This window comes from Symphalangus syndactylus, chromosome 5 (genome assembly GCF_028878055.3).
Source record: "Symphalangus syndactylus isolate Jambi chromosome 5, NHGRI_mSymSyn1-v2.1_pri, whole genome shotgun sequence".
Classification (NCBI taxonomy): Eukaryota; Metazoa; Chordata; class Mammalia; order Primates; family Hylobatidae; genus Symphalangus; species Symphalangus syndactylus.
In genome coordinates, this window is record NC_072427.2 from 143,602,182 (window position 1) to 143,615,194 (window position 13,013).

Sequence of the window (13,013 nt, forward strand, 5' to 3'; positions counted from 1 at the left end):
TTCAGTAAAGCTGGAGAAAAAGGTGCTGTTTGCTCACTGGCTGCTGTGTATTTCTGGCTCTGTTTCTGAGTCTCAGTTGGCATGAATTCGTCTGAATTGGATCATCGTTTCTCCAATTGCTATCTGCCAGTGTGGAAGGTCAGTCATGTCTCTTCCCAGCTACCAGTGGCTAAGACATATGCTTGAGATTGTCTTTTGAAACAAACAGACTAGAGAGCCAACTAAAGATTAAAGATAGTCCTTTGGTTCCCCATCCTGATATTGTGCACAGACCAAACAAAAGCACCCCAGATGACAACAGTGACATCAATCTTCCCTTGCCCCAGTTGGGGCAGCTGTGTGGTCTAGAGAAACACGAGGTCCAGCATATTTTTCAGCCCTTTCACTCACTCAGCCTCTCAATGTTTGATGGGTGCTTCCACGGTTGTGCCTTGGACTGGGCTCTCAGGGGTGAGGATATTGGAAAAGCAAAAGGCTTGCCCCTGCCTTTGAGAATTTAGTGGTTAATTTGGGGAAATTCACCTAAAGTGGATGAAAGAAAGAGAAGTATATGATCATTTGATAAGTGTATGATACAGTGATAAGGGATGATTCAGTGTAGTCTGCAGAAGTCAGGGAAGACTTGATTAGGGCAATGGAATTTTAATCAAACCTTGAAAGATGAATAAGATTTGGGTAGGGAGGGTTCTTCGCATTCTGAGGGGGAAAGAGAACATGATTAAAAATGTCAGGAATGAACATAGATTTAGAGGGGCGCAGTGAGGAGACCAGAGTGGATTTTTTGTGAAGGAGAGAAATGGGAATTGAGAGGACATGAGATCAAATTATGTAAGCTCTTTAAATCACAAGGAAGAATTTGTACTTTAAGGTGATGGGTGTTGTGAGCTACTGGAGATATGGCTGCAATACCTGTCATCTCTCAGTCACCAGATCTTTCTTCCAACCTCTTGGGTCTGTCTGGTTTTCTGGTCTTCTGCTACCATGAAGTCAGTTGAATGTTATTCCTCCCCCAGGTTGCTCCAGGAGCCTCTTAACTAGTCTGTTCACATGCTCTGTCTTGCCACCTTCCAATCCATTGCTCACACTGTAGCCAAAGTTACATTTTTATTTTGTGTTTTTAAACTAATTCAGATTACATCACTTCCCAGTTTAATATGCATCAATAATATGCAGTGCTCTTAAGATAAATTACAAAATTTTTAACTGATTTCACAAGGCCCTGCAATGGCTGGCTTCTGCCTACCTCGCTAACTTCATGCAGTGCCACTTTAAGTCCTCAGTTGTTGTTTTGCCTCAGCTCCTTAGGCCTCCTCCCTGTTGCTCTAAACCTAGAACATCATGTGCCCTGGGTCTTCACGGAGGCTCTCTCCTCTACCCTGGGCTCTTCTCTCTGCTATTTACCTAGTTGTTTTCCTGCTAGATTCAATGTGGTTGTCAAGCCTTCCCTAGCTACCGGGCAAAGTTGGTTTCCATATGCCTTTGGCCACCTACCACAATTAGTTAATTATTCATCTAATTATTTGGTTAAAGTTTATCCCATAAAACTGTCAACTCCAGAGAAGGCCCTCTGTCTTGGTCACCACTGTTCCATTACCTAGCACTATGTCAAACTCAGGTGCTATTAAATGTTTTTTGAACTTATATGTGAAACGCAGTTATCCCTTTCTGCCTCACTGCTCTATGAGTTCTCTTGTCAAAATGTGTAGCTGGCCAAAGAGGAGGAGTGTAGACAGAGTGGAATATACAGAAGTGGTCTTAGGGGAGAGCCTGTGGCTAGATGGCTTAGAAAGCTTTGCGCTTCACATGGATAGCCTGAGAAGTGAGCTGTATAGTGTGATTCATGGACAGTTTACAAGTTAGTCAGATTTTATTCTTGAATCATTCTCCAGACACTAGACTTGTATTCCTTTTTCCTCTTGACTTATCAAGTTTCCCCTATGGATAATCTCATTTCATTATCCATTTTGATGATGATTATAGACATGTCCAGCAGCCACACCATCCTCATCTGGGGTATAATCGTAGTTGGTGTCTCATTGGTTTCCTATGGGATGTGCCCTGATTCCCTGAGCCATGGAGATGTATTACGGTACTCTCCACACCGGTGTGGAGTCCTGCACCATTTAGGGGCATCAGAAAAAAATTTTCTTTCCGTTTTATGTAAAGTCCTGTGGATATGGCAGAATCATAGTAAGGATTCAGTGTTGCTTTTGGATAACCAAAGTGGCACTCACCAATTTTATCTTTTTTCCTGTAGTAGAAGAAAAAATGTTTTTTTTCTTGCCCTGTGCCTCCCCACTCACCCTGAGAGTCTTCTGGGGCATTGTAGTCTAGGAATAGGAAGCAGATTTTGTGCCCCCACCCACACCAACTAGCTTTTGGCTTTGAATGGAATCAGGAAATCCTTCGGAACACCAAAAATACACAAGACTTATGTCCATCAACAGCTATTCATTGTAACAAGGAAGGATTCAATAAACATTTATTGAATTCTAATTATGTGCCAGGCACTATGCTAAATGCTGAGGTAATTACAAAGAATTATGGATAATTCTTAACCATAAGCAGCTCACAATAGCTGGAGAAGTAAGACAGGTCACAACGCACACACAGTTATTTCACAGTTACTAGGTCAGTGGTAGATACTGCCAAATGATTGGTATAAATTTTATAGAGCCTCTAAGCTGGACCATGTCTACATACGCTGGTCAAGGAAGTTTTTTTTTTTTTCTTTAAATGCAACAGAATTAGGGAAGATAGTATCATGAAACTTTTGTCTTAGTGGTGAGTATGTGGAGGTGTTCAGAGAGTTTGAGTGTAAAATGTATTTTGTTGATCATGGTAAAAAATTTTGGGACCATAATGCTATAGAAGAGATGTAACTTGTGCTTGCCTGTGGTTTAGAAGAAAATACAAAATGGATTGGAAAGGTTGAATTTTCAAAAGCCTAAAGGCGGGAAAGCACAGATGTGTTAGGAAAATAGTAGGGAGACTCTGTGACTCTGGCTCTCCTACTTACAGAGCTTGTTAATTCTGTTCAGCCAAGTGGTAGATTCTGGCTGTATTCCTTTTGATTGGTTATTCTGGTTGCAGTCTTTAGAACAATCTTTGTTTCAGGGTGTTTAAGAGGAGTTTTTCTGGGCATAGTTATGTATTGCCAATTTAAAAGATCAGCAAAATAGTTACCAGTCTACATCTTCTGAGAACTCTTCCTTCTTGAATAACACATCTGGATGTTGCTGATTGAGTTGATTTAAATATTATCCTGAGTTATGAGATCTGGACATTCTGAGTCATAAGAAATTATAAGTTGCATAATTTTGGTGTTTAGTGATTTGTCTGCTGGTGCTTTGAAAATTTTTCATTTGTTGTATATGTCATAACTGTTACATATGTCATAACTACCAAAATTAGATAGAATTTCCCATTTCCCAACTGTGTCACGTGATAAAGTTGTTTAATATAGGGCGAGCTCTTTTGGAGGTGTCATTTATGGGATAAGTTTTGTGGGATGTAGGCTACTTGTCAGCCTTCCTGAAAGGGAAATGCATATCTATCCACTCTCCTCTTGGTCTGTGCTCCAGTAGATGGGAGTGGATGGAATAAGAGCTTTAAATTAATGCTTTAGATCATGTGGGATTTTTCTCTTTAGTACGGCTCAATTGGAGAGTTGGCTATATGGGAAATAGGTGGAATGCTGCTAATGTTGTGGAAAACATGCTGTCTACCTTCCTAGGAGCAATTTACCAAACCTGTGTGGCTTGGCTTATCCAGACCAAAGTATCTACATTGAAACATTAGTTACATATTTTGTTTGCTTTCTTTAGGGGTATGAAATTATGTTGCTTTTTTTTTTCTTTTCTTCAACTAGTTTCAACTCTCCATGTTTACTGTCTGCTGATCCTGAAAGAATTGTGACCATACTTTAGTCTGTTTTTCAGTGTCTAGAGAACAAAGTTGCCTAAATCAGACATGTCAGACTGAGGCATAACAGAATTACTCTTAAGAGCAATTAAAGTACTTTACTGCAAAATAAACATTTTCAGTATTTTCCATTTTTAATGTTAGAGTTGTCTCCTTTGTGTGATCGTAAAGCAGCAGATTTTCTTTCCAGTATGGAGAGAAGAGAGAACTCTTCTCTACAGTTGAAGGTGTACTCTAGTTTTTCACATATATTCTAAAATAAGCAAATGAAAGGATTGTGTTTATGTTACAAAAAGGGAGTTTTGTTTTACAAAAGAATTAAACTACTTGAGAACTACAAAAGAATTTAACGGCTGGGCACGGTGGCTCACGCCTGTAATCCCAGCACTTTGGGAGGCCGAGGCGGGCTGATCACCTGAGGTTGGGAGTTTGAGACCAGCCTGACCAACATGGAGAAACCCCGTGTTTACTAACAATACAAAATTAGCCGGGCATGATGGCGCATGCCTGTGATCCCAGCTACTCAGGAGGCTGAGGCAGGAGAATTGGTTGAACCCGGGAGGTGGAGGTTGCGGTGAGCAGAGATTGCACCATTGCACTCCAGCCTGGGCAATAAGCGTGAAACTCCATCTCCAAAAAAAAACAAAACAAAACAAAAAAAAAACAACAAGAATTTAACTGCATAGTTCAAAAACTGTGAAATCATATGAACTATATGCAGATGACTTAAAATACAAAATTAAATTTGCATATGACTTTTTAGGAAAATGTCTTCCAAGTAGAGCTTTATATCAATATTATTTCTTTGTATAACCATGGAATCCATTCACAATATAGGGTGTGAGGGCAGTTCTCTTTGATTCTGCCTTCCTTGAAGGCGGCTCTGTCAATTCATAAATCCCTAGTGACTTGCTCCCTATGTAAATGAAGACATGAGTGGAAAGGCCCTCTATCTCTCCCTGCAGGAAACCATCTTTAAAGTCATGGAACTGCTAAAAGGAGAGGGATCTATTTTTAGAACTTTGGCCTTAAAAACATTTTAAGAATATCAGTAAGCCACAGTAAAGTATTACTTTTGTTTATTATGTAAATATACTTTCATTTTAAGAAAATACTGTGATTTATAACTGATTGCATGAGTGAGAGGGGAGAGAAAAGAGTGACTAATTGGAATTGTTTAGTAGAGTTGTTATATGTATTTTATTTTACTTGGCAGATTTTTCCCCTCCAAAATGGAATGGTGGTTCACATTTGCTTTTACAGAAAATCATATTTATAATTGGAATTGCGAAGGAGGTGCTCTTAAGGGAAAATGTTTTCATGGCTGAATTAGGATAAGGTGTTATCTAAATGAGGAATGCCTTAGAAGCTGTACCAGATGTTTTCTGTGTCGGAAGTAGTATCTATGTTTTTATTTGTAAACATGCATTCTTTTGGTTGGATTTCTGGAAGACTAACAGAAACATGGGTTTTAGCATTGCGGTCTGGCTGCCTGTTCATCCACAGCTGTAGAGGCCAAGACGCTTCTCTGCCTGCAGGGACTGCCCATCCCTGTTTCTCAGCAGGCTGGAAAGGTCTGCGTATTTGTCTTCCTTCCCCTTAGCACAGATACTTCCAGAGTAGGGGGCACAGTCATTCTTAGGTTCAGGTCCATGTTAGGGAAACACATGTAGGTTACTATGACTCTGTTTTCTGCATTCCCAGATGATAAACAGCATAAAATTAGGAATAGGAGAAACTTGGCAAGATTGGACAGTGAGTCAAGTCTTCAGACAACTTTAAAAAATATGCGCAAATTTTTTCAAGAAGCTTATCAGTTTTTTGGTACTGCTTTTCACAGTAAATAGCGGATAACGGACTGATGTTATGTCTTATAATGGAATCTAGCTTGGAGTCCCTGGGACAACAAAGTTATGACGAGGGCAGATAAGAGGACGCTTCATTCTGTGTCTCCGTTAGCCATTTGGAGCAGAAAGTTTGCATACATGAACTTTTCTTCTGAAGTAGATCTTGTTTGTAAGAGAACTTATGAAAGGAAGAGGGACATTTTAAGCATGTTTCAAAACTGAGTTGCTGATGAGGCCACAGATAGTTTTTAGAGGTTCAAGGGAAATCAGGCAGTGTCTCATCTGTTGTTAATTAATGAAACGAAACTGGAGTCACTAGAGTGCAGCAGTGAATGAAAGGTCAGTGAATGGAAAAAACTGTCAATGAAGGAGGATGTCAGCAGAGTGGAACATTGTCATAGATAAAGATCAGTGAAAATGTACTCTGGCTGAGGTAGTGTTTTCTGGAAGTGACTGGGAGCCAGTCTGGGACATTTCAAGCCAAACTGAGCACTAAATGAATGTTCTGATTGCAGCTAAATCTGTTAAATATTTTTAAATATTTGTTTGTTTGAGTTTGTTCTAGATATCAGTTGAAAAAGATTTGTGAAAAAGAGGCTTCTTTTTGTTTTATAATGTGTTTTACAGTGTAGTGTTGTTTTGTTTGGCTCTTTTGTTTTGAAGCTGAACAATGGTTTCTTTCTCTCCTTTCTGTTCTCTGTCTTAGAACTTTCTAGAGCCACACTTACTTTTGAGGTCCACTGAAATCAAAGTGATCTAGGATCACTGTACCAATTAACGATAGAGCTGGACCTCGAACAGCCTGGCTGATGGCTCAGTTTATGATTATTGCAGAATTGCATCTCCTCTGAAAGTTGTTCTGTGGGGGGTGACCTGAAAGCCAAGCTCTACTACCAATTTGTAAATGGTGGTCATGAACAAACCAGTGACCATATTTACATTTCAACCAGTTCATCTGTAAACTTTGTTATCGGTGTCATGTGAAATTGCCTTTAAAGAGATTCTCTTTTCTCTGGTCTCGTCAGATCTTCTTTCTTCTCCCTCATTGAAGCCTTTGAGCGATATAGCTTTGGGGAAACAAGGCTCTTCCATCAGTTTGGGAGACGACCATGGCCTTTTTAGCCTGGTCACAGCTGGGGAGGCCAGGACCCCATGAATATCATCAGCAAGGCTGTCCCTGCATCCAAGGGAGAGTTGAAAATAATTCCATAGGATTTAGAAAAGTAGACTTATAACCTGGCTCTTCCAGTTATTGTATTACGTGATTCTGAGCCTATATTATGTGATTCTGAGCCTTATCTATAAATGGGATTAGTAGTAACACCTACCTCATAGGGCAGCTGTAAGAGTGTGTAAATACCTATAGCGTGCTTAGAGCAATGTTTGTCACGCAGTAAGTGTTCAGCACGTTCTAGGATTACATACATTATAAAAATAATCATTTATAAGGTTCAAATGAAATTCAAGTGGCGTTTCCTTGGATTCTGTGTTTTCTCTTTGAGAACATTTATTGGAATATTGTTTTGTTGGATGTATGTACGTATTTTTTTGAGACGGGGTCTCACTTTGTCACCCAGGCTGGAGTGCAGTGGTACGATCACAGCTCACTGCATCATCAACCTCCTGGGCTCAAACAGTCCTTCCACCTCAGCCTCCCAAGTAGCTGGAACTACAGGAATACTCTACCATGCCTGGCTAATTTTTGCATTTTTTTTTTTTTTTTTTTTTTTTTTACAGAGATTGGGTTTCTCCATGTTGCCCAAGCCATTCTGTTGAATTTAAATGACAACCATTCCAGGAACTATTTTAGAGCCAGAATAGAAAAGTATATGAAGACAGTTCTTTAGAGAAACACCAGAACTGACAGGGTGCAGTGGCTCATGCCTGTAAAACCAGCACTGTGGGAGGCCGAGGTGGGTAGATCACTTGAGCCTAGGAGTTTGAGATCAGCCTGGGCAACATAGGAAGGACCCTGTCTCTACAAAACATACAAAAATTAGCTGGGCATGGTGGCGTTCACCTGTAGCCCTGGCTACTCGGGAGGCTGAGGTGGGAGGAACACTTGAGCCTGGGGGGCAGAGGTTGCAGTGAGCTGAGATCATGCCACTCCAGCCTAGGCAACAGAGTGAGACCCTGTCTTTAAAAAAGAAAGAGAAACACCAGAACTACATGTTAATAGACATGACGTTAAAATTTAACATCATATAATTAAATTGTAATTAAAATAGTGCCTGACAGTTGTTAGGTTGGGTAGGTGTAAGAAAAGCAAAGAATGATGAGAATCTTTAACATTTATTGTTACAAGAACTACCTTGGGGAAAAAACTCACTTAAATAATGACTGTGTTATTCAGTTAGACTGAAAAGGAACAAAACACGAATAGAAACAAAAGCATAAATTCTAAACAGTGGGCACTCATATGACCCCTTTTTTTTGAGATTGTCTGTGGGTTGTACTTGTAAGTATAGGAGTTCTGATTGACTCCATTTCAGTAGTTGCTTTGACCTGACCCTAGTGTAGCATTTCGTAAGTGTGAATTCTACTAGCTATTAATATATTTTAGGGGGAATTCCATGGTCAGATAAGTTTGGGGAAACTTACTAGACTTCAATAAATGAAACCAGTTTCTTTGAAAATACTTTTTAGAACCTTTAATAAGTTAATATGTGCTGTGACTCTGCCAGGGAGCTAAGGATATACAATATTTCTCTCACTTTTTGGACCACTATCCTATCTGTCAGCTTCTTGCAGGACGCTAGTGCTCTGGGGCAGACTTTGGGAAGTTAACCTTACAGGCATTCCTTTTTCCACTTTTTGTCTCAGATGAATCCTAAGGAGCTGTAGCTAAACAGCTACAGCTCAAAGGTGGAGGAAGGCCGCACAGATGGCGCTACATACTGAATGTCTGATCACCATAACAAAAAAACAGGGAGGCCGAGGCGGGCAGATCACCTGAGGTCAGGAGTTCATGACCAGCCTGGCCAACTTGGTGAAACCTTGTCTCTACTAAAAATAAAAAAATAGCCAAATGTGGTGGCATGCACCTGTAGTCCCAGCTGCTCAGGAGGCTGAGGCAGGAGAATCGCTTGAACCCGGGAAGCGGAGGTTGCAGTGAGCCAAGATCGCGCCACTGCACTCTAGCCTGGGTGACAGAGTGAGACTGTGTCTCAGAAAAAAGAAAAAAAGCAACAACAACCAGTGGTACCTCCTGGGTGCTTTACTATATGCCAGGCACAAAACACTTCTGATATACTATCTCAACAATTCTGTGAGATAGGTGTGATCATTATCCTCATTTTATAGAAGAGGAAACTTAGAGTAGGAGGGCTTAAGTAACTTGACAAATCAGACAACTAGAAAGTGGTAAAGCCAGGACAGGAACTCAGGTACAAGGGCTTGCGTTCTTACTTCCTCTGCTGTATGATCATGGGGCTTGCCCACATGTGTATGCTGTATGTACTGTGGCTTCTATGTGTGCATGCATGGGGCGGTGTGAGGGTGGTATTCTTGGACAAGAGAATGGCATGGAAATATGAAATAACGGTGAGTTTTATGTGGCTGGAGATCATCATTGGAAATGGTAAGAAATGAAACTGGAGGCCAAGGCGGGCGGATCACTTGAGGTCGGGAGTTCCAGACCAGCGTGACCAACATGGAGAAACCCCGTCTCTACTAAAAATACAAAATTAGCCGAGGGTGGTGGCGCATACCTGTAGTCCCAGCTACTCGGGAAGCTGAGGCAGGAGAATCTCTTGAACTCGGGAGGCGGAGATTGTGGTGAGCTGAGATCATGCCATTGCACTCCAGCCTGGGCAACAAGAGCGAAACTTAGTCTCAAAAAAAAAAAAAGAAACCATGAAACTGTAAGGTGCAGATCCTGAGGGCCTATGATACAAAGGAATTTGTGATTTTTATAATGGATCCATGTATTCTGCCTATCAGGTTACCTTAAGAACTTCAGTAAGTGGAAGAGCTTTAACTGCTTCTGTGTTAAAAAATATATAGAAAGACACTTAGGTTGGAGGCCAGGCCACTCTTTTACATTCTGCAGGTGGCATAGTTGTCAACGTCCTACCATTCTAACTTGTTGCATTGAGGACCCTGCACTGAGCCTAGACAGTAGAGACAGGCATCTGGCTGAATTATGCTTGAACTGAACATAATACAGGGCATAATGAAAGATGATTCCCTCTCAACTTACTGCACTTGTAGCAGTTTTCAAGGGCATATTTTGTGTGTTTCTTAAAGTGGGAGAAAGTCTAATACAATATAACTCAAGGAGATGAAGATAAATACTTCAGTAAGATTTCAGGGTCTTGTTCAAGGCTCAGTTAAAAAGGTACTGTCTTCTAATAAGACTTAACATATTATTTGTTTGTTTTTGTTTTTGAGATGGAGTCTTGCTCTGTTGCCCAGGCTGGAGTACAGTGGCGCAATCTTGGCTCACTGCAACCTCCGCCTTCTGGGTTCAAGCGATTCTTCTGCCTCAGCCTCCCAAGTAGCTGGGATTACAGGCACCCACCACCACGCTTGGCTAATTTTTGTATTTTTAGTAGAGATGGGGTTTCACCATGTTAGCTAGGCTGGTCTCGAACTCCTGACCTCAGGCAATCTGCCTGCCTCGGCCTCCCAAAGTGCAGGGATCACCCAAGGCGTGAGCCACCAAGCCCTGCCTTGTTTTTAAATTTAATATTAAAAATATACGCGGATCCCCTGTCATCCAAATCTCCTTGATTTGGACTTAGTGAATAGTGAGGGTTCGAATAGCAAGGCGTTTATCTGAAAATTTATCAGAATCTGTTTGGTTCCTGTGTTTGCGTTTGGATAGCAAGGAATATTTAGATTGGAAAGCAAATAACCTTACTCATTTTTTCTTTTCCCAGAGGGAGTGAAAGCACCTCCTTTGGCTACACAGATTTCACTCCATTGAGTGGTGGCAAGACTGTGACTTAGTGAAGGTCATAGAGCAGATCATTGTAAGGACAGGACTAGAAAAAAACTGAATTCTTCTAATTCTGAGTTCAGTAATCTTGCCACAAAGCCTTCCTGTACCCTAAGCAATTAGTCTGTCAGCACTTCTTCTTTTTTTTTTTTTTTTTTTTTTTTTTTTTTTTTTTTGAGATGGAGTCTCGCTTTGTCACCCAGGCTGGAGTGCAGTGGCGCGATCTCGGCTCACTACAAGCTCCACCTCCCAGGTTCACGCATTCTCCTGCCTCTGCCTCTCTGAGTAGCTGGGACTACAGGCGCCCGCCACCACACCCGGCTAATTTTTTGTATTTTTAGTAGAGACGGGGTTTCACCTTGGTCTCGATCTCCTGACCTCGTGATCCACCCGCCTCGGCCTCCCAAAGTGCTGGGATTACAAGCGTTTATAGTGCTTGCTGAGATGAACAGGAGCTCTCCGGACGTCAGTGGTAATTATGGAGACCTTGACTAACTGCCCAGGGAATCCCCAGAACTTGATAGAATATTTGTAGGTGGGAGTATGCTTGTGATACCTTTGCAATAAAAAATTTGTATGGTAGGAAGATTTAAAGTTAGTTGTAGAAAATTTTTGACTCGATCAATTTTACTTTGAAGAAGTTGTATTCAGCCTCAGTTTTCATTTCTTATATCCCCATTTTGCTTCTGTGAATTATTGGCTTGGTTACTTGCTACTAACTTTAAATCCTCTTTATGTTCCACAAAAAAACATTTACATGGGGAGTGGGGAGCAAATGTTGTAGGGTATGTGAAGATGAAGAGAATGTGTGAGAGAGAGGAGTCATTCATTCATAAGTGCCTTCAGGACTTGCCTATCCCCATGGTAGCATTATAGGCCAAGCCTAGTGCTGGATTATGCTTCAGTCTTAGCATCAGCAGCTGTAGCCAGGAATAGGTGTGCAGTGATATCCACTTGGATCCGTGGGTTCAATTTTTATGTTTTAAACTGTTTGAGCAGTTCACAGAAAGCTGGTTTTTATTTTTTGCGTGGCATAATTTTTTATAATTTTATAATGTTTATTCTTAGGTGGGTTTGCTGAGTTCTCTCGTTGTTTCCCTGGCCTCTGTGAAGGAAAATCCACTCTAGTCCCTACCTGCATTTCTCAGCCTTGCTTACCTGTTGCCAACATTGGGCCAACCCGAATTCTTCCCAATCTTTATCTTGGCTGCCAGCGAGATGTCCTCAACAAGGTGGGTGCTTTGAAAATATCCTTCATTGCCGGGTTTATATTGTTAGCTGGAGAAACTGCAGTTACCCATTATGTCATTTGAAACACACCCCAATCTCAGAAAGGAGCTGCTATGCCATTCTCAGTGTGCTCCCCAGGTAACAGTTGCATCATCTCTTGGAGTGTTAATTTGTTTGATGTTACTTTTTGCCACAGGAAACCTAAACTATCGTCATGTTACTTGTTCTTAATAGGTCCAAGAGAACTGAAATAGGACAGGATTTTTCAGAAGTTCAGCCTTATATTCTTAGGGTATTAATCGATCTATTATAATAATTGGGCACACTCAGGCTGATACTTCCTGGATTATCACACATTTAGAAATGTATTTATTTATTGCAACGCACTAGAAAGGGATGCAGGTTGGGCTTGGATTGAGGAAGGTCCTCATGATGACTGCTGGCTGGGGGTTAGGGAAAGGTGTTAAAAAGATGGTGAAGACAAAGGCTGAAACTATGCACTGCCAGCCTCCCTGGGCTAAAGCTCTTTGGAGGAGTTTGGTTGAGAAAGAAGAGGGAAGAGCATGGATTATTGATGAAAAAGACACGGGCCCTACTGGACAAAGCATGCACTAATGGAGGAACACATTGGATTGAGTGAGGCCTTTGTATATAATGGTACAAGCAGAACAGCAATAGAACTATAATCTGACTCCACAGCTTGTATGCTCTTAATTAGTAATGCTACAAAACAGTGCTCTTACTGCGTGGAAAAGTGATTTTTCTCTAAAATCTCTTAATTTACATCACGATGAATTGAAAAAGTCACATATCTTAATTCAACTATTGGTGATTTACAAGTGCTACTTTCCTACTTTCCTATACAAAGGGAAGTACCCCTTAACACTTTCTCCATGAGTAACTAGAAGAATTGGGCTGGTTGTAAAATAAGCTTCCAGACTGGCTTTCTTTAGCACCTGGAAGGCAAGGCTTTCTAGGAGGAAGAAAAATACCCTATCATCAGGTCATTGGGTAGCAATAAGGCATTCTTTTGTGAGTGTGTGTGTGTGTTTAAAACTCCTGCCTCTTCA

General features: G+C 41.0%; 1 protein-coding gene across 7 annotated transcripts in view; it reads left to right on the top strand.

Annotated features, from left to right (window-relative positions):
• The window catches only part of DUSP16 (dual specificity phosphatase 16), an 88,962-nt gene that overhangs the window by 51,844 nt on the left and 24,105 nt on the right, over positions 1-13,013 (top strand). For all 7 annotated transcript variants that reach the window (XM_055280591.2, XM_063639650.1, XM_055280594.2 and 4 more), the window contains one exon: positions 11,782-11,945. In XM_055280591.2, the coding sequence (XP_055136566.2) occupies positions 11,782-11,945 (164 nt within the window). The remainder of the gene's footprint in view (positions 1-11,781; positions 11,946-13,013) is intronic.